At 40.9% G+C, this 19,000-nt stretch overlaps 1 protein-coding gene across 4 annotated transcripts in view; it reads left to right on the plus strand.

Moving 5' to 3' along the window:
• DNM3 (dynamin 3) overlaps nucleotides 1-19,000 on the plus strand; it is a 701,664-nt gene that overhangs the window by 280,531 nt on the left and 402,133 nt on the right. For all 4 annotated transcript variants that reach the window (XM_075565015.1, XM_075565024.1, XM_075565031.1 and 1 more), the window contains exon 11: nucleotides 17,511-17,597. In XM_075565015.1, the coding sequence (XP_075421130.1) occupies nucleotides 17,511-17,597 (87 nt within the window). The remainder of the gene's footprint in view (nucleotides 1-17,510; nucleotides 17,598-19,000) is intronic.

The following is a 19,000-nucleotide window of genomic DNA, read 5'->3' on the forward strand; positions in this document are numbered from 1 at the left end:
ATTTAACTTCAACCCTTTAAGACCCCAGACACTATATCTTTTGATAGCTGGTCACCATCTGTTTTCTTCACCACATTTACTTATGCACCCATTTTGTCTTCAGTGATGTGTTGGGGGGTGTGGGTGGGAAAAATTTAGAAATTATCTCTTTATCTGATATATCATTGCTGAATACTTTCCCCCCCAATCAGTGGGTTCTTTTTGAAAAAAAATTATATCTTCTTTACCTAATTGCTATAATATTGCGTACTTATTTTTGCTGTTGATTTCTAATCATTTTCTTTTAAAAAAATAATTTCATTGGGGGCTCACACAGCTCTTATCACGATCCATACAAGGATCAATTGTGTCAAGCAAATTTGTACATATATTGCCCTCATCATTCTCAAAACATTTTCTTTTTACTTGAGCCCTTGGTATCAGCTCCTCATTTTTATCCATCCCCCACCTTTCCTCCTTATAAACCCTTGATAATTTATAAATTATTGTTTTTTTCATGTCTTACACCGACCACTGTCTCCTTTCATCAAATTTTCTGTTGTTCATCCCCCAGGAGGTGGGGTGGAATTATACGTTGATCATTGTGATTGATTCCCCTTTTCTGATTTTACTCTTTTTATGAAGTCTTTTGATATACCACAGTCTTCTATTTTGTCATCTGTAATGCGGGTGTTTTCCTTTATATTTGTTGGTGTATCTGTGCCTTGTATTAATGTCCTTACATTTGTCCTTATTTTTTCATTGATGATCTTTACGGTCCTAGGGTTTATATTTAGGTCTTTAATCCATCTTTACTTCTGTTTTGTATATGGTGTGAGGTATGGGTCTGTTTCATTCTTTAGCAGGTGGATATCCAATTTTTCTAGTACCACTTATTGAAAAGGCTAGCTATATGTTCTTTACTTAATGTGTTTTAGTCTTTTATCACAATTTAGTTGTCTCTAGGTGACTGCTAATATTTCCGGGTTCTCTGTTCTAACCCACTGTTCCATATGTCTATTATTGCACTAATAGCAATTTATTTTGATTATGTGGCTATGTAATAGGTTTCAAAATTTGGATGTGAACGGCTTCCTATTTGGTTTCTATTTTTAATAGGTTGTTTTTTTTAAAACCTGGGTCTCTTTTCTGTCCATATGAAGTTGGTGATTAGTTTTTCTATTTCTTTGAAAAATTGTGCTAGGTCTTGGATTAGAATTGCATTGAATTTATAGAATGCTTTTAGTAATATTGATATTTTCACTAAATTCAGGGTTCCTATGCATGAGCATAGGACATTCTTCCACTTACATGTCTTTTAGTTTCTTGTAGAAGTATTTTAAAATTTTCTTTATTTAAGTCTTTGTTTCTCTGATTAGATTTATTCTTAAATTATAATACCACCCTTTTTGAGATCCTCATTTAGTTCTTGCATTGTTTTCCTTATTGCTATTGCATCTTTGTCTGTTTTCCCTTAAGTTTTACATTATGTTTGATGTTGTTGTAGTGCCTTCTTCTATCTTCTTTCATTATTAGGTCAACCCTAGATATACTTTGATTCTGTATGTCTTGTTCATTTTGGATGGGCCATTGCGTCTCTGTTTTTTGTGTGTCTTGTGATTTTTTTGTTGAGGCGTTGGGATTTTCTAGGGTGTGAACTTTCTCAGTTTCCCCCAGCATTTGGTGTTTTGGGCTACACTACTTTCTGCAAACAACTCTTATGTGAACAGAACCTGTAGATTTTGCTTACTACTTCCTCTTTCTCGCAGTGATAGCTCCTCTCCCTTTCTAGTTTAATTGAGATTCTAAATTTCTCTCTCTTGTTTTTCAACATTCAGTCTGTTCTAAACATACCAAAGAACATGCTGTGGTCAGTCTGTCCACCAGTGGGCACTGACATGTAAGCAAGATATTGTGTACTAATCAATCTGTCCACCAGAGGGCACAGCCCCTATTGTCTGGTTAGTTTTCCCTTTTCTGTTTCTGCCATCAAACTTTTCTTTAGAAACCCGACACCAGGCACACCCATTTAGGCTTGGGTGTCACTTTCCAATTTTGCCTGAGATTTTTTTTTCTCTCCTCTGTTGGGGCTACTTATATCTGAGCTGGTATTAAAACAAAAAACAACGCAGGAAGTCTCTACTGTTTCTATTTCCAGAGGAGGATCTGGCACCATTCCAAAGGACTTCCTAGAGATCTGTCTTGTCGCACTCACAGCCCTCGTGTCGTGTCCCGGTGGTGACTGGGAAGCAGCCTCCACTTAGGTGACTCACTGTCGGGAACTGTCTGTAAGAGTTTACGTTCGCCCAGCAGCCATCGTCGGAGGAGAGGGAGTTACACACCAAATGGATCTCCAGGGAGGTCGCCCCAGAGATGCCTGGTTCCTGGAACACAGCTGCCTCAGTCAGCCATGCTCAGTGCCCTTGTCAGGAGAAAAAGACAGACTGGAATACCTAGGGAGAACCAATGGTCTGTCCTGTAGGTTTCAGAGGCCTGAACTGTGCGTTACTCAGAGAGGAAAGCAGAGTGATGGCCGTCGAGCAGACTCCACCTCACGCCCTTCCGTTGCAATTCACAGGAGGCCCGCAGTGGACAGTGTCTCGGTAGATGAGGTTGTGGCGCACTGCAAATAGACCCAAAGGGAGGTCCACTTTGCTGATTTTAGGGCAGAGGGACTGAGGTCGTCCTTTCTCTTTGTTCAGCCAGGGCTATGTTCCTTAGGGACCTCTCTTCTTTTTGCTAGGGCCACTCTCCCCGTAGGCTAGGAGAGGTGCAGGGATGTCTGGAGAAGTTGGTTTGTTGAATCCCGGCTGTCAGACAACAGTCCCCTCCTGGTTTCCTCAGCAACCAGATACAGGGCCTCTCAACGGGGAGCCCCTTTTCTTGTGTTTCTGATTGAATTTGTGGGGAAGGGCTAGAATGATGGCATCTCCATCTTTCCAGAAATCCTCATTTGCATTAACCTCTCTTATTTTGAAGGTCCAGTTTAATTACCATCGTTTCACAGGAATCTTTCTGGAGGATCTCTGTGAATCCTTTTCTGGTCTCTATTCCCGTTTCCTTCTTAAAGTTTTAAAGAGCTTCCTATTTGATTGACATTGTCAAAGATTTTGTCTTGATTGGATCCACAATCAATGCTCAGGGAAGTGGCCATCAAGAGATCAAAAGACATGTTAAGTTGGTTAAATCTGCTGTACAAAACCTCATTAGAGTATTGAAAATCAAGGATGTTACTCTGAGGATTAAGGTGCGCCTGACCCAAACCATGGTATTTTCAGTCACCTTATCTGCATGTGAAAGTTAGACATTGAATAAGGAAGACTGAAGAAGAACTGATGCATTTGAATTGTAGTACTGGGGAAGAATGTTCAAACTGCCATTGACTAGAGTGATTTATGCACCAATAGAAGTTGTTGATGACTACAAAGAAGCTAAAAGCCAAGGATGGGGGCAGGAACAGGGAGAGGGATGGGGTGGGGGGAGAAAAGGAACCACATATAGGGAAAGTTTAGTAGGATATTATTGTTGATGTCTTTTCTTGAGATGGGCTGTGTATATATACATCTATATATGGTTTTTTTTCTAACTCCCTGTGTTAGTCTGGGTTGACTAGAGAAACAAATCCAGAGATACTCATATGTGCGTAAGAGAGAACTTTATATCAAAAGTAATTGTAGCTTAAGAAAACATCCCAGACCAGTCCAGATCAAGTCCATAACTCTGATATTAGCCCATATGTCCAATACTGTTGCATAAATTCCTCTTTAGGCTCACAAAATACATGTAATGACATTGAATGCACGAAGATCACAGACTTGTGGGTGGAAAGTCTTGTGGATCCAGTGGCAGTGTAAACATCTCAGTGCTGGCACTGGTTTCTACTTGGCTTACCCAGCTCCAGGCTCTAGCATAGCTCCATGTATCTTGTTATCAGGAATACCAAGCAGAGATTGTCTATGTCCCACCTCCAGCCAGTTATTTATCACCATAGGACCCTCAAATGAGGTCATCATGCAGCGACTGATTGACAGGCTAAACTCCGCCCTTCACTCTTAATAGTCTCAAGTTGGCATCAGATTATGTAACTACCACCCCATCCCAAAAATTTTTAAAAATCCCTCCAGATTCCTTATTCCTCAAACGTAAATAGTCGTCCGATGGCTTAAGAAAATAGAGGAGGAAGAGTAAAATTGAAATGGACTTGGAGTCTTTAATGCCAATTTCATCTCAACAACAAAAACACAGTACCATGCATTGCTAAAAGGATAAGCAAATCTGTCTCGAAAGAAGTACAGCCAGAGTGTTCCTTAGAGCCAAGGATGGGAGACTTCACCTTAGATACTTTGCACATGTTGTCAGGAGAGACCAGTCCTTGGAGAAGGACAGCATGTTTGATAAAGTAGAGGAGCAGCAAAAGAGAGGAAGGCCCTCAAGGAGATGGACTGACACAGTGGCTGAGCAATGGGCACAGCATAGGAACAGTTGTGAGGATGGTGAAACACCAGGCAGTGCCCCATTATATTGTGCATCAGGTTGCTATGGGTAGGCACCAAATCAACAACACCTAACAATAACAACAACAGTGTTTACTTCTATCATAAAAAGAAGCAAACTCACTGCCATTGACTCCATTTAAATGCATACCAACCTTATATAGGGTTTCTGAGCTGATAAATCCTTATAGCAGCAGCCTCGTCTTTCTTTCACAGAAGAGCTGGTGAGCTTGAACCCCCAACCTTGTGTCTAGTAGTCCAACACTTAGCCCATATTGCCACCAGGGTCCTTAACTTCCATGACAGCATTTATGAAATTGTTCTGTGATATGTTTAAAATATATTGGCTTATGTGAGTGCTCTCTCTTTAGGACTATTGGTTGTAGTTACTAGGTACTGTCCAGTTGATTCTGATTCATATTGACTCATATGCACAACAGAACAAAACACTCCCTAATCTTGGGCCATCTCCACAATCGTTGCTGTGTTGGAGCTCAAACAATTGACACTGGGTCAATTCGTCACTTCTTCGTTTCCACTGACCCTTACTCTGCCTAGAGTGATGTCCTTTTCTAGTGCTCAGTCTTTCCTGAAAATATACTTAAAGTACCTGAGCTAAAGTTTCTTTATCTTTGCTTCTAAGGAGCATTCTGGCAGTACTTCTTTGTAGACATTTTTGTTGTTGTTCTTTTGGCAGTACATGGTACTTTCAATTTCCTTTGTCAACACCATAATTCAAATACTTCAATTATTCTCCAGTCTTCTGTATTCACTGTCCAAATTCCACATGCTTATGGAATGATTGAAAAATCATGGCTTGGGCCAGATGGTACCCATTAGTTCCTTTAAAATCAAAACAAAACAAAAAAACTAAAACTATATCTGTGTTAATCCCGGTTGACTAGAGAAATAAATCCAGAGACACTCACATATGTATAAAAGAGAGCTTTATATCAATAAGAAGTTGTATATTAAGAAAACATCCCAGCCCAGATCAAATCAAGTCCGTTATTAGTCCATATGACCAATACTAGTCCATAAATTCCTCTTTAAACATGCAGCACATGCACTGATGCTGAATGCAGTAAGATCACAGGCCAGTGGGTGGGTGAAAAGTCTTGTGGATCCAATGGCAGTGGGAGCATCTCCAGGGCTCTGGTTGCCATCAGCATGGCTCCATGTGACTTGTCAACAGGAAGGTAAAGCTGAGGGAGAGTGTATGCAGCTCTAGGGAAGAAGAGAGGAAGTTGCCAGAATCCTCATGACAAGGCCATGCCCACAAAGAGGCATCAGGCTGTGTGACCTGTTTGACAGGCTAGATTCCACCCTTCACTCTTAATAACCTCAAGTTCACATGAAATTATGTAACTACCACAGAATCTTATATCCTTTTACCTCTAGCAACTAACACGGTGGTTAGCCCTGCCAAAGAAGTACTTTCTAAATACTCAGTCATGATTTAGATGTTTTAAAGTTACCCCGCTGCTCAAGAAATCTGCATTGGAATTTTATTTGGATAGTTTTTTTTTCAAGTACTTATCATTTTCCCTTTTATTTGGATTTTCTAGTTTTGGGGCCTTAATATATATTCACCCTCCACTTCTTTGAAGACTAGTATGATTAAAATATTTTGAAAAGCAAAGTAATTCTAATTAGAGTTGAGTGTGCCAGGACTTTAATACTTGACTGATGTTTGAGCTAGGGGGAGGGAGATTGTATTATTTATTATCTTACCTGTTACTCTTCTGAGTGTGAAAAGAGGAATACTATTAATACTTTCACTGGAATAATGGCAGCAAATTATATTGGCTCAGGCAATTGAAATGTATGGTCACTGTGGCTATCTTGTGATGTAAATATATGCTTACAGTTAAAACAGTATTTTCATTTACAGTATCTTATGTGTAAAATCTTTAAATGCCTGTGTTTTTTTTCCTTACACCACAGAACTAAACACCAATGAACAGCGTAAGAGAATTATACATGCTCACCTAAAGCACAAACTAGGCTGCTAACCGGAGAGAAAGCTTTTCTTTGCAGATAGTTTCTCACTATTGTCTCCGCGGCACTGAGGCCCAGGAGGGGACATTAGAGCTTTCATGAGCTACTTGGCTTCAAGGGCCATCTCACCTCCGGTCTGTTTTCTCGCGGACCTGAGTCTGCAGTTTTCCCTTCTCCTCTGCAGGCCATCATCACACGGTCTGAGGTTCTTTCCAAGGAGCGCGAGAGGACTAGCTTGGGTTTTTAATCAAGGTTTAGCAAGTGTGCCATTTCCTGGCCTCTTGGGAAGCCACAATCCTGGATTGCCATCATACCAATTAATTGACGCCCTCCGCGCCCCCACCCAGGGCTTGGTCGACTCTTAGAAGTATAGGAAGATATTTTTCATTAAGCAAATATAAAGAAGGCTGAATTTGTGGTCTGTTAGGAAAGTAAATATCTGGTTCTGAATGCACGTGACAAGTAAACCCAAAGTTCTTTGCTATGGGCCTCAAGGCCCTACAGGGTCATCTCTGATCCCTGCTCCCATGTCTGCAGTCGCCTCCTCCCACTCTCCTCTCCAAGGAGGATGGCTGTGGGATCTTCCTCCCCTTTCCTCAGGGTTGAGGTGCTCGTCATCCACGTGTCGGTGTGGATCACACCGTCTTCGTTTCTTATGTCTGTTTTAGCAGAAATACCACCTGGAGGTGGCTTGACTGCCCACACAATTACTTTCACGTGGATTCGTAGGTTAGACGTTTGAATTCAGGGCACCAGACCTGGGGAAGGCTTTTGTTCTGTGTCGGCTCTGAAGGAAAGGTCCTTGTCTGGTCTCAGCTTCTCTTCCTGGGTTCCTTGGCTGTTTTCAAATGGCTTCATAGCTCTTCTTCCCGTGTGTGCTGCCCTGTGTGCTTAATCTGTTCTTTTGCATCTAAAAAGCGACTGGCTCAAGAGAAACCCTCTACTGATAATGATCTTATCAACAAAGCAAAGAAAACCCTGCTCCCATATGGATTTGATGGCTAGGTGTCCTCCGTTGTCAGGAAGTTGACTCTGACTCATCGTGACCCTGTAGGATGGAGTCGGGCCGACTCCCTCGCAGTTTCCAAAGTTGTAATCCACACAGAAGAAGCTGCCACACCTCTGTCCCGTGAAGCAGCGGGTGGGCTCCAATTGCTCACATTTTGTTTAGCAACCCGACACACTTATCCCGAGCTCTTTAGCCACAAGCATAGGGATTAGGATTTACAACATGTAGTTTTGGGAGGCCCAATTCAAATCTTAACAGCAACCTTGTGTACTTCAGATTGCTCAAATTTCACTTACTCAGTGTTTCTCTGACTTTTCTATTTACATATGTGCATGCATAACCCCAGACATCTCTCTCTCTCTCTCTCTCTCTCACACACACACACACACACACACACACACACACACACACTACTCTTTCTTCATATGTTTACTAATTTCTTCCTTCCTTCCCTCCCTCCCCTCTTTTTCTTTTCAGTGGCACTTACGAATCCTTTTATTTTTATGGTTGGATAATTGAGGAAATGACATGGGGACCACATCTGACCTTTCCCGGCTACCCATGGGGGGGGGGCAGAATCCAGTGTCACCTCTGCCTAAGATGATTCCTATGAGGCAGCGGTCACACACGCTTCCACCCCAGTCCTTCTTTATCCTGCTCTGACTCCAGTCTTCCCTCCCACGTCACTCTACTTCTCTGCTGGGTTCGGTAACCTAGTCCAGTGGCTGCACAGGCAATTCTCACAATTGTGGGTTTATTAGAGAAGTCGTCCTTGCCAGGCGCCCGTCCGTGTGGACAACAGATCAGAACAGCGCCCAGTCCGGCTGCCATCATTCTTATGTTTGATGCCGTTGTTATAGCCACCGTGTCAGCCCACCTCGTGAAGGGCCTTTCTCTTTTCCCTGTCCCTCTACTTTCCTAAGGCTGATGTTCTTCTCCGGTGACTGGTCTCTCCTAACAACCTGTCCAAAGTGTGTGAGGTGAAGTCTTGCCATCCTTACCTCTAAGGAGCACACTGACTGTATTTTATCTACGACAGATTATTTTATTCTCTTGGCAGCCCATTCGGGCAGTTTACAGGTTACAAGTCAGGATCAAAACACATAAAATTGTCTTTTTGTTTGCACCAGTGCCTCTTTTCGGCCATGCCAGCAGGCATCTCTCTCTCTGGTCATGAACCTCTTACCTACTTGATGACCCCTTGGTCTATGACCTGCTCAGGCAGGTGCTACACAGCTTCGTTAGCAGTGATAAATGTCCCAAATGTACCCCACCAGAAAACCAGCCTCCTGTCTGAAGGCACTCATCTTTCCTTGTTCAGTGGGTGGGGGAGCCTGCCACTGTCTCATGATTTGGGGGCTGCGGCCTCTGGTGTGTCTGTTGCCCACGCCACGTCAGACATGGGTCTTGCACATGTGTCACTAGAGGCTCTTCTTTCTTGAGAGCTGTGGGATCCTCTGTTCCTGATTCTGAGGTGGCTCACCTTCTGCCCAGCAGAATGGCACAGCTGACCCAGCCCTGCTATCAGCCCCCGCACACCTTAACTGCACGCCCCTGCTCAGTCTTCTGGTGAGTTAAAAGACTGATGGAAGAGCCACGCCGAGACATTTCATTCCACCACGGCTTTCAGTGGACATGGAGACTATAGGCTCAGCGAGGGTAGGGCCTTGGCTTATGAACTTACTGCTCTTTTTGCAACCTCGAAGACACCTAGGTTTTCAGGATTAACTGATTGAATAATGAAAAGAATAAATGAATCACATCTGATTGACTCAGCAGGTGACCACCAGTTTGTCGGAAACAACCACTTGCTCACCGTTTGTGAAAGTTTACATGTTGTAAGAGATTGGGTGAGAGACATTGTGAGAGAATCTTTTCTCCTTTAGCTCTGGGATACATGTGCTCTAGCTTGTGCCTGTACAAACTGGCACGCATTTTACATACGCGAACATCTGGCCGGTCGAACAAACCCGTGCTGTGTGATGCATAATAGTGGATACCTCGTGTAATAGGCTATGGTACTCAGGTTTCAAATCAAGCTGATTATTAAAGTTTGGGCCTTTTATTGGGTATTACAGGGAATTCAAGCTTAAGACTTGGCTTTTAAGGAGTAGGAATCGTGCCAGTGAATCTCAAAATTCATGAAAGGATTTATGCCCTTTACAATAAATTCTTATACTAAAATTTACTCTGGTCCTGCTTTTCTCCTTGCCTTCTGCTGTGATTTTTCTTTTTCCATTTTAGCTGCTCATTAATATGTCGACCAGAGATAAACTTGAGCAGAAAGAGGAAATGAAAACCTGGCTATTACCTGTAGGTGTTGTTTTGATGCAGTGTCCACCCCACCCTGATCGTCTATTTGCATTTATTCCCAATGACTCAGTAAGAGGGCGTGTCTTCTGATGATACTTTCATCTTCTTTCACCAAATGTTGCATTTGCTCCTTAGCATTTGCCAAGCAACATTCGACTTTTTCATCATTCCTCTCTTTAGAAAATTATTGTATCATATGCCTCCCAATTTCTCCTACCACTTATAGAAAATACTTGGAGCTGAGACTGGTGTCTACTCTTGCTCATTCAGAGGAGAACTAACAGTGTTTCTCTGCTCACTTTACCTAAGGCCACCTGGCTGGGATCCTTCATCCTTTCCTTATGTATTTTCATCGGTCTTTTGGCTGTCCCACATGCTCTCCCGTCCAGCAGGACATCAACAACGTGTACCTGAAAGAGGGACTGGGAATGAAGATGAGCAAGGGCGTGGAGAGATCTAGGCAAGACAGGAATCTGATCAAGCCTCATTTATTGAGTTGAGAACAGAGGTTTAAATAGCCAGCGAGGGGCTGGCACCATTACGTCACATGTAAAATAAGGTACAGCTGAGGTAGCCAATAGTCGTACATCTCTAAATAAGGAAGAAATGGCGGGCAACTGATCAAATAGGTAAGTATGCTAATGAAGCATTCCTAGTGAGCCTGGGGGGAGATGCCATCAGTCATGTATTGACCAATGAGCATAGCAGCTGCTAGTGAACGAGCACCCATCCTAGCAAGGGTCAAGGCAGCCACCCTCTGGCAGGAATTGAGACAAAGGGCAGTAAAACCTCAGGGCAGTTTGTATGGCAGGAAACCGAGAGTAAATCCATGGCTTAAATCCAGGGTATGGAGACACACAGTTCCCTACAACATGCTACTTTTAAAATGTAGAGTACCCATTAAACATTTTCACTCTGTGAATGTAGAGAAGCTATTTCTTGATCCTTTCATATTAGAATGGCTTCTCCTTTTCAATCATTTTTGTAACTGTGAATACCTCTGTTTTTTCCTTTTTTTTCCCCATAGCAAACGTATTATGCCAAGATGAATATTTTTCAGGTATTGAATAAATCCAACATTAAGCCATACACAACCAGGATTTTTATATTTTAATTAATAGATAATGGACTGGGATTATTTTATGTATTTTGAGCAGTAAAATCAGTATTTACTACTCAATTTTTGGTCAGTAGCCACCATGTGAAGATCTATTGCTTTTTATAAATGCAAAGCCTACATCTTTTAGGCCAAGCCAGTCAACTGAGGTCCTGAGCATGAGCGGCATTTTGTTCTGGTTCTAGTTTATTTTCTCAGGGGTGTTTGTTACAGAACGATGAACAGATGCTGACCTCATAACCCAGGTCTCTGCTCCAGGCATCAAATGAGTTCTTTTTGAAGCCATAGAAACCCTACCCAGTCTCATGCTTGTTCCAAGAGCAACCTCATAGTATGTATTTCATAATGTGATTAATAAATGGCTAATAATTTTTATAGCTATATAATTTTTGTTTTATTAGATAGGGATATCTTTCAAGTGATTTTCCCCCCAAGGAAAATATGGTCTGTGCTTAAGATTAAATTTTTATATTGTGCCACACTTGAATAATTAAACACTACCCTAAACACATTTAAATTATTGGATATTATTAAAATATGTTTTTATACATTTAAAAATTATAGTTCTGCTTTACTTCAGAAAATGTACAATTAAAATTTTCTCTTAGAATCAGCTGTATGAGGTTTTCATTTGGAAAATGATATATAATATTTCTCCATTGATTCATATTGTTATTTAAGCTAGTCCGTGTACTATGAACAAAGAACTATTTACAAGCACTTTACCTTTGAATACGTTTCCGTCTCTGCCTGGAAGCTTCTCAGTCATTATTTAAGTAACAGATCATCAGAAGCCTTCTCTGAGCAGATTTAGCCTTCTATTGCTGTGGTTTTCCCTGTGGGGTGTGTGTGTGTTTATAAATATTTCTGTTCTGTCTGGTATTTTATCCAAGTAGTGCATCTGCCATTCAAGACTGGCTGGTTTTCCTTGTTGAGTGCTTGACATCGTGGCACATCGGCTGGCGAATAAGAAGTGCCCTGTGGATGTTTATTAAGTGAATTGCTGACATGAAATTTTAAAAATAACATTATTACAATCAATAGCAAGACCTTGATTTCTGTCCCTGGATAAATCAATTTATACAATACTTAAACACTACAGGAACGAAGACCTAAAGATGGTGTTTTCTACATCAATATTGCCACATCTTTTTAGAATGTTTTATGTCTTTGACAAAATGAACACATTCTTATAACTTAGACCCTTAATTCCCTATTCAGAGAAAAATAGATAGAAATTGATAACAGTTAAAATGTTCATGCAAACTATGATTATACCCTAAACAAAAGACATGCATAGGAAGTATTTGAACTGAGCAATCAGAGTTGTGTATCTTTAAAAATTCAGAGAAAGACCATTCATCCTGAGCAGGGACTTAGTTGAATTAACTAATGAAACCACTGGTCGATACCCTAATCAGAAATTACTTTGAATGTCAGTAAAACTATCTCCTTCTTCTTCCTATCTGAATCATAAGCAGATTGTATGAAGAATCTTTTGGCTCTCTTCCCAGAGGTGCAAAAGCTGGATCCTATGACCGTTCTCTTTTTAGTTTTTTTGAGAAACTACCGTGCTGTTTTCCACAATGTGTTCCCTCCAGCACCTGACAGGTGTTTCCGTTTTCCTGCATCCATGCCAACATTCATTATTTCCTAATGAGTCTTGTTGTGGTTGTTTTGTTTTTAATCTTAGCTAGCCTAGTGGGAGTGAAATGGTATCTTATTTGCATGTCTCTGGCTGTCGTTGACGCTGTTCATCTTTTCCTCTGCTTGGTGGCCAACTGGGTGCCCTTCTTGGTGAAATGTCTATTCAACTCGATGGAAAAACTGCACAGACAGCAGGAGCAATGAGGTCTTGAGAGAGGCTACTATGTAGATGGGGCTGGAAGATGCTATATCGAGTGAAATACATCAACTACTGAAAGACAGATATTGAATGACCTCATTTATATGAGACAACACGGAAACAAGTAACATGTATACAGTTTCCTAGTGGTTACTAGAGGCAGGAGGGAAGACAAGGGGGAGTAACAGTGATTGTTAACAGTGATGGAAATAGCACGCTGATAAAGGTAGGATTTCACAGCTGATTGTTAGAATTGTTGTCATTAAGTTGTACACCTGTACAACGGTAAATTGGCAAAAGTTGTGTGACAGATACATTTATAACAATAGTAAAGAGTAGATGCTGAGACTGCTACAACCTAAACCTTGTTTTGGAATTTTAGGGTCATGTTTTCATGGAGTACTTCAGTTAATAGACCTAATGTTTTTGTGCTTCCGATGATGTTTTAATAGCTTATAAGGGACCATCCAAAGAACAACAATTGGTCTCTATTTGCCTGAAGTAACAGAAGAAGAGACAGAAGGGGGATATGGAATGTGAGCATAGCTGCTTCTTTAACAACTGCCTCCTTTGCCATGAGACCAGAAGAACTAGATGGTGCCAGACTATCATTACTGAGTATTTTGCCTGTAGATGTTATAGAAGAATACTAATCAAAAAAGGGGAAATGCAGAACAAAAGTTCACATTATTATGGACTACAGACTGCCTAGAACCTGGAAAATCAGATGAGCCCCTGAAACGATTGCCCCCCCCAAAAAATTTAAACCTTAAATTAAAAATATCACCTTGAAGTCTTCTTAAAACCAAGCGATAGTTCTGCTTATCTAGCATACAAAAATGCCTGCCGTGCGCATTAAGCTCTTTTAAGAACAATCTGTCTTTGTTCAAATTGATTAACAGCAACGCAAAGGATTCATGGGGGAGGGGTCATTTAATAAAAGAAAGTACTTGAAGAATGTAATCAAGAATGTACTCAAATTGTTGAATAGACGTATGTTTTGCTATGTTTCTTTCCCACCCTCAACAACAACAACAAAATAAATGTAAAGAACTAAATAATGAGAAACAATTCTCCAAGTTAAGTCAGTAATTTGGAGATTTATCGTAGATGAGTCTACTTAACGGAAATCTCATGTCACTTTGCTGACTTAATAGTGTCTATGATTTGGCCGGGGTCTTTTGTCTATCAAGTACTTCATTTCTGCTGAAGTACTTAGATTGCCACTATTTGGTGCTTTAAAAATAACCCTCTGCTTGAAGATAAACAAGTGGCCATCTAGCTCAGAAGCAACAAAGCCCACATGGAAGAAGCACACCAGCCTGTGTGACTATGAGCTGTCGAAAGCATCAAGGAATATAAAGTCATATCATTGCCAATGTGGGTGAGTGCAGAGTGGAGACTCAAAGCCCAATGGTAGCCAACCGGACACCCCTTGCTGAGGGGTTGTGGGGAAGAGATGAACCAGGCAGGGTGCAGGGTAGCAACGATGAAACATGTAACTTTCCTCTAGTTCTTGAAGGCTTCCTCCCCCACCACTATCATGATCCCAATTCTACCTTGCAAATCTGGCTAGACCAGAGCATGTACATTGGTACAGCTAGCAACTGGAGACACAGGGAATCCAGGACAGATGACTCCTCCAGAACCAGTGATGAGAGTGGCGATGCCTGGAGGGTGGAGAGAATGTGGGGTAGAAAGGGGGAGCTAATTACAGGAATCTACATGTAACCTCCTCCCTGGGGGAGGGACAGCAGAGAAGAGGGCAGGGGGAGACGTTGGACAGTGTAATATATGACAAAATAATAATAATAATATGTGAATGATGAAGGGTTCATGGGATGGGGAGAGTGGGGAGGGAGGGGGAAATTGGGCAGCAGATATTAAGGGCTCAAGTAGAAGGCAAATGTTTTGAGAATGATGATGGCAACAGATGTACATATGTTCTTGGCACAATGGACGTATGTATGGATTGTGATAAATGATTTTAAAAATTAAAGATAGACTTTTCCTTTGTTAGGGCCCAATCTCATAAATCCCATTTGGTTTGTTGTTATCAAGATAGTGCAAGCCTCTGTATTTACACAGCTGAATAAAGAAAAATTCTATTTTGCAAAATAAATAAATAAATAACCCTCTGCTCTAAATCAATTGCCAACAACTGCTGAAGGCATCCCCTCCTTCTCTGTAGATTGCTGCTACTTCTCTTTAGCACCAATTCGATTCTGTATTCCCGAGCCTGTCATTAAGACCAAAGCATACCCTAATAGTTGAAGGTGCCGACTCCCTGCAGGTGAGAATCGGCTGCTGGGTGGTCTGCAACAGCAGTAAGTGCCAGCTATACTAGCTGGGTTTGCACTTAAGAAGAAGGACCTGTATTGATCAACTATCTGAATTGATCAGCTACCTTCCACATTCTGAAGCCTTTAATAATCCTTGAAAAATGTAAATTTCAGATCCTTAGAGCACAGAAAGCATTTTTCTAGGAAGTTTCCGTAGAGTGTTTCCAAACCTGGAATTGGGAGCTTCATTTCTATCCTGCCGTAAGCTCCCGAAAGAAGCACGCATTGATTCCGATGGGAGTGCCAGTAGGTGGCTCTGTGAACAGACACATTTTTGTGAAGACCATGGCAGTCAGATGTCTATGCTCTTATGGTGTTGTTATAAAACACTATGTCCATTAAGAAAAATGTAGAAAATAAGAATTATACAAAAGAAAATTATGCATAATCCTATAATTCGAAGAATGTATTATTGGTAATACATTATAGTTATTCACCCTCCCCCGCTCCTTGTAGATCTTTGTTGATGCACAGATAGCAGACTTATAACATTAGGGGATTTGATATTATGTTTGCTCTTGTGATCTGGCTGGTCCCCTGAAGTACTAGAGTTTGCTTTTGTACTGAGACGTCAGTGTGCTTCATGCGTGCGATGCTGTATGTTGGTTTGCCCAGTGACTTTGGAGCAGCTGTGTCTTAGAGAGGCCAAGTTCCAACTGCTTAAAAGTGTGGAGAAGTTAATGTGCAATCAGCTTATTCATGGATTTTGAGACTTGTGAAGTTGTTGGACTACATCTTTCAAGGACAGCAAGGATATGTAGACATCACATTATATATTTCTTAATCGCATCTTCCTCATTTAGTATTATATTGTAAGTACTTTATCATATGAATAGATTTTATTTTAAAATGTGGTTTGAAATGACTGATAGATACACTTTAATTTAATGCCTTTGAATATTACGGTGGCTGATAGAGTTTTGTTTCCTTTCTATTCCAGTGATGCAGTGACACGTGTCCTTGCCATTTTAACTCAGAATCCTGCAAGTGAAGCGCTTGCTTTGACGGATATCTATGTTTCTTAGATTCTTGATACCTAGTAGCTAATCCCTTTCTAGACACTTGTTAAGTAGTTTTTAAATGTGCTTTCCTCATTATCTTTTCAACTAGCATTAAGTCTTATAAAAAGATGATAATATTTGCCAAGGTAATAGTTAACTGCTTTTCTTTATGTAGTTAGATATTTTTCTTTTGCTTATTGGCTTAAATTTCCTTTATGAGTGAAAACCTTGTTCTTTGCCTGTTTTTATATTAGGCGTGTCATTTTTATTCATTGTGAGGGATTTTTATATCATTAGAATTAAACTTTTGCCTGCCCTCCATGAATGAGCCCACTCTTTCCAGTTTTTCCCTGCTGCCCTCCCAGTCCAACCCACCATCATTTCCTGTGTGACTCAGTATCAAAAAATTGGTAGCCAGTTCAACAAGGAATTTCCTGGCCTAGTCATGGCTGACCTTTCTAGCTTTGCTTCAAGACCATCCTCCACACTCTTTGCATGGACTCTCTCCCAGGGCCTTTACACATACAAATTCCACTCGAATAAGTTCTCCTTCTGGATAAGGCTTCGGCAAACATTCTCATATCATCTTGTCTTTTTTTTCTTCTTAATCCTTATTTTGAGAACAACTGTAATTAATTTATTTTGCTAACTGCATTTTACGTCCAATATATAGATGGTGCAAGCAGTTAACCTGAGTTGTTTCTAAAGTTGTACCTAAAACACGACCTCCACCCAATCCCACACACATTTCTTTGTGAGATTTCCAAAAGGAATAAAGGTAATTTTTTGTGGTTCTTGGAATGTATTATCCTCAAAGAGAAATGGCTAAGACCATGGGTGATGGAATTCAAGGGGCTCAGCTTTGACTCCTGGTCCTGCACTTACGAGCTGTCTAGTCCTGGGCAGGTTAGCTCATTCCTCTGTGTTCACTCTCTTCCCCTGTGCAATGGGATTACTGGTAAGAACTGTGCCTTTTATTGTTGTGAATATTGAATAAGGAAATTCATGTAGTGCCTTGCACACAGTCTTGCACATGGTAAGTCCTCTATAAATGTTAGTAATGATCTTCTCTTTTCAATACTCATGTCTGCTTTATTCATCTTTGAAATTTATTAAGTACCTACCCCACAGAGCAGAGTGCTAGGTGCTATTGGGTACCTTTTCTCTCTAGAGAATTTCTCTGCTGACTTTGAAGTAATACCTTTTGGCCAACAAGTTACTTTTGATTGTATATAATTTGTGGGCTTTCTTCCATCACACTGCCATTCTTTAGAAGTTCTTAATATTTGCCCTTTTTTTCCTCCAGAATTCTAACATGGCATTGCTGTAAGAATATATAACTTATCTTGCTCTCGTTTTTGTGGTATACCTTTTAGAGTATTAACACTCAGATCTATTTTCTTCAACAGCTGGCTAACTTCCCCAGACTCTGCGAGGAAACAGAAAGGATTGTTGCTAACCACATTCGCGAGCGAGAAGGGAAGACAAAGGACCAGGTGAGGAGAGGCCCCACAGGGTGAGACAGGTGGTCCTGTGGGAAGAAGAGCTGTCTCTGGTGAAATCTGGTGGTTCCAACAGCCTTAATGGGAAAAGAAAACCATAGTTGAGTACATAGCCCGATAGTTTTATTTTACTCACTTATTAATGATATACATATGTTACTCTACTGGAGCCCCTGGGAAGTGTAAATGATCGACACATCTGAATACTAACAAAGAGATTGAGAGTTTGAATCTACCCAAAGGCACCTCAGAAGAACAGTCTGGTAATCTACTTTTGGAAAATCAACCATGGAAAGCCCCATAGAGCACAGTTCTTGACAAATATGAGGTTGTCATGCCTTAAAATCAACTTGTTAGCAATTGTTTTTTGGTTAGCTATTGTACCTAATATCTTATATATGTTATGGCATATTTGTGCATAAGCAAATGTGATGACAAAAGCTGATGGTGCCTGGCTATTAAAAGATATAGCATCTTGAAGCAGCCATCTAGCTGAGAAGCAACAAAGCCCACATGGAAGAAGCACACCTTCTTCCTGTGTGATCATGAGGTGTCAATGGGATCAGGTATCAGGCATCAAAGTCCCAAAACAAACAAACAAACAAACAAACAAAAAAACACCTGTGTGATCATGAGGTGTCAATGGGATCAGGTATCAGGCATCAAAGACCTGAAACAAACAAACAAACAAACAAAAACATATCTTTGGGAATGAGGAGTAAGGCAGAGTGGAGACCCAAAGCCCATCAGTAGTCACTTGGACACCCCCTGTCAGAACGGCCACAAGGAAGAGAAGAGCCAGTCAGGGTGCAGTATAGCACCAATGAATCGCACAACCTTCCTCTAGTTCTTTAATGCTTCCTTACCCCCCTCCCCCACTACCATGACCCCAATTCTCTTACAAATCTGACTAGACCAGAACATGTATACTGGTACAGATAAGAGCTCACAGCACAGGGAATCCAGAACAGATAAACCCCTCAGGACCAATAAGGGGAGTAGCTATACTAGGAGGGTAAAGGTGGAGGGGTAAGGGGCAACAGATCACAATGATCAATGTATGGCTCCCACCCCAGGGGGATGGACAGCAGAAGAATGGATGAAAGGAGACACAGTTGGTGTAAGACATGAAATAAAAAAAAGAATTTATAAATTATCAGGGGGTCATGGGGGAGGGAGGATGAAAATGAGGAGCTGATGTCAGGGGCTAAAGTAGAAAGAAAATGTTCTGAAAAAGATGACAATGACATATGTACAGATGTATGGATTGTGATAAGAGCTGTAAGAGCCCCCAATAAAATAAAATGTAAATTAAAGAGATATATATTGAAAACCACTAATCTAGAAGCATACCATATTTTATCTTTAAACCAGGTCTTCTTATCTCTTGCTGGACC

Source organism: Tenrec ecaudatus, chromosome 1, assembly GCF_050624435.1.
Source record: "Tenrec ecaudatus isolate mTenEca1 chromosome 1, mTenEca1.hap1, whole genome shotgun sequence".
NCBI lineage: Eukaryota > Metazoa > Chordata > Mammalia > Afrosoricida > Tenrecidae > Tenrec > Tenrec ecaudatus.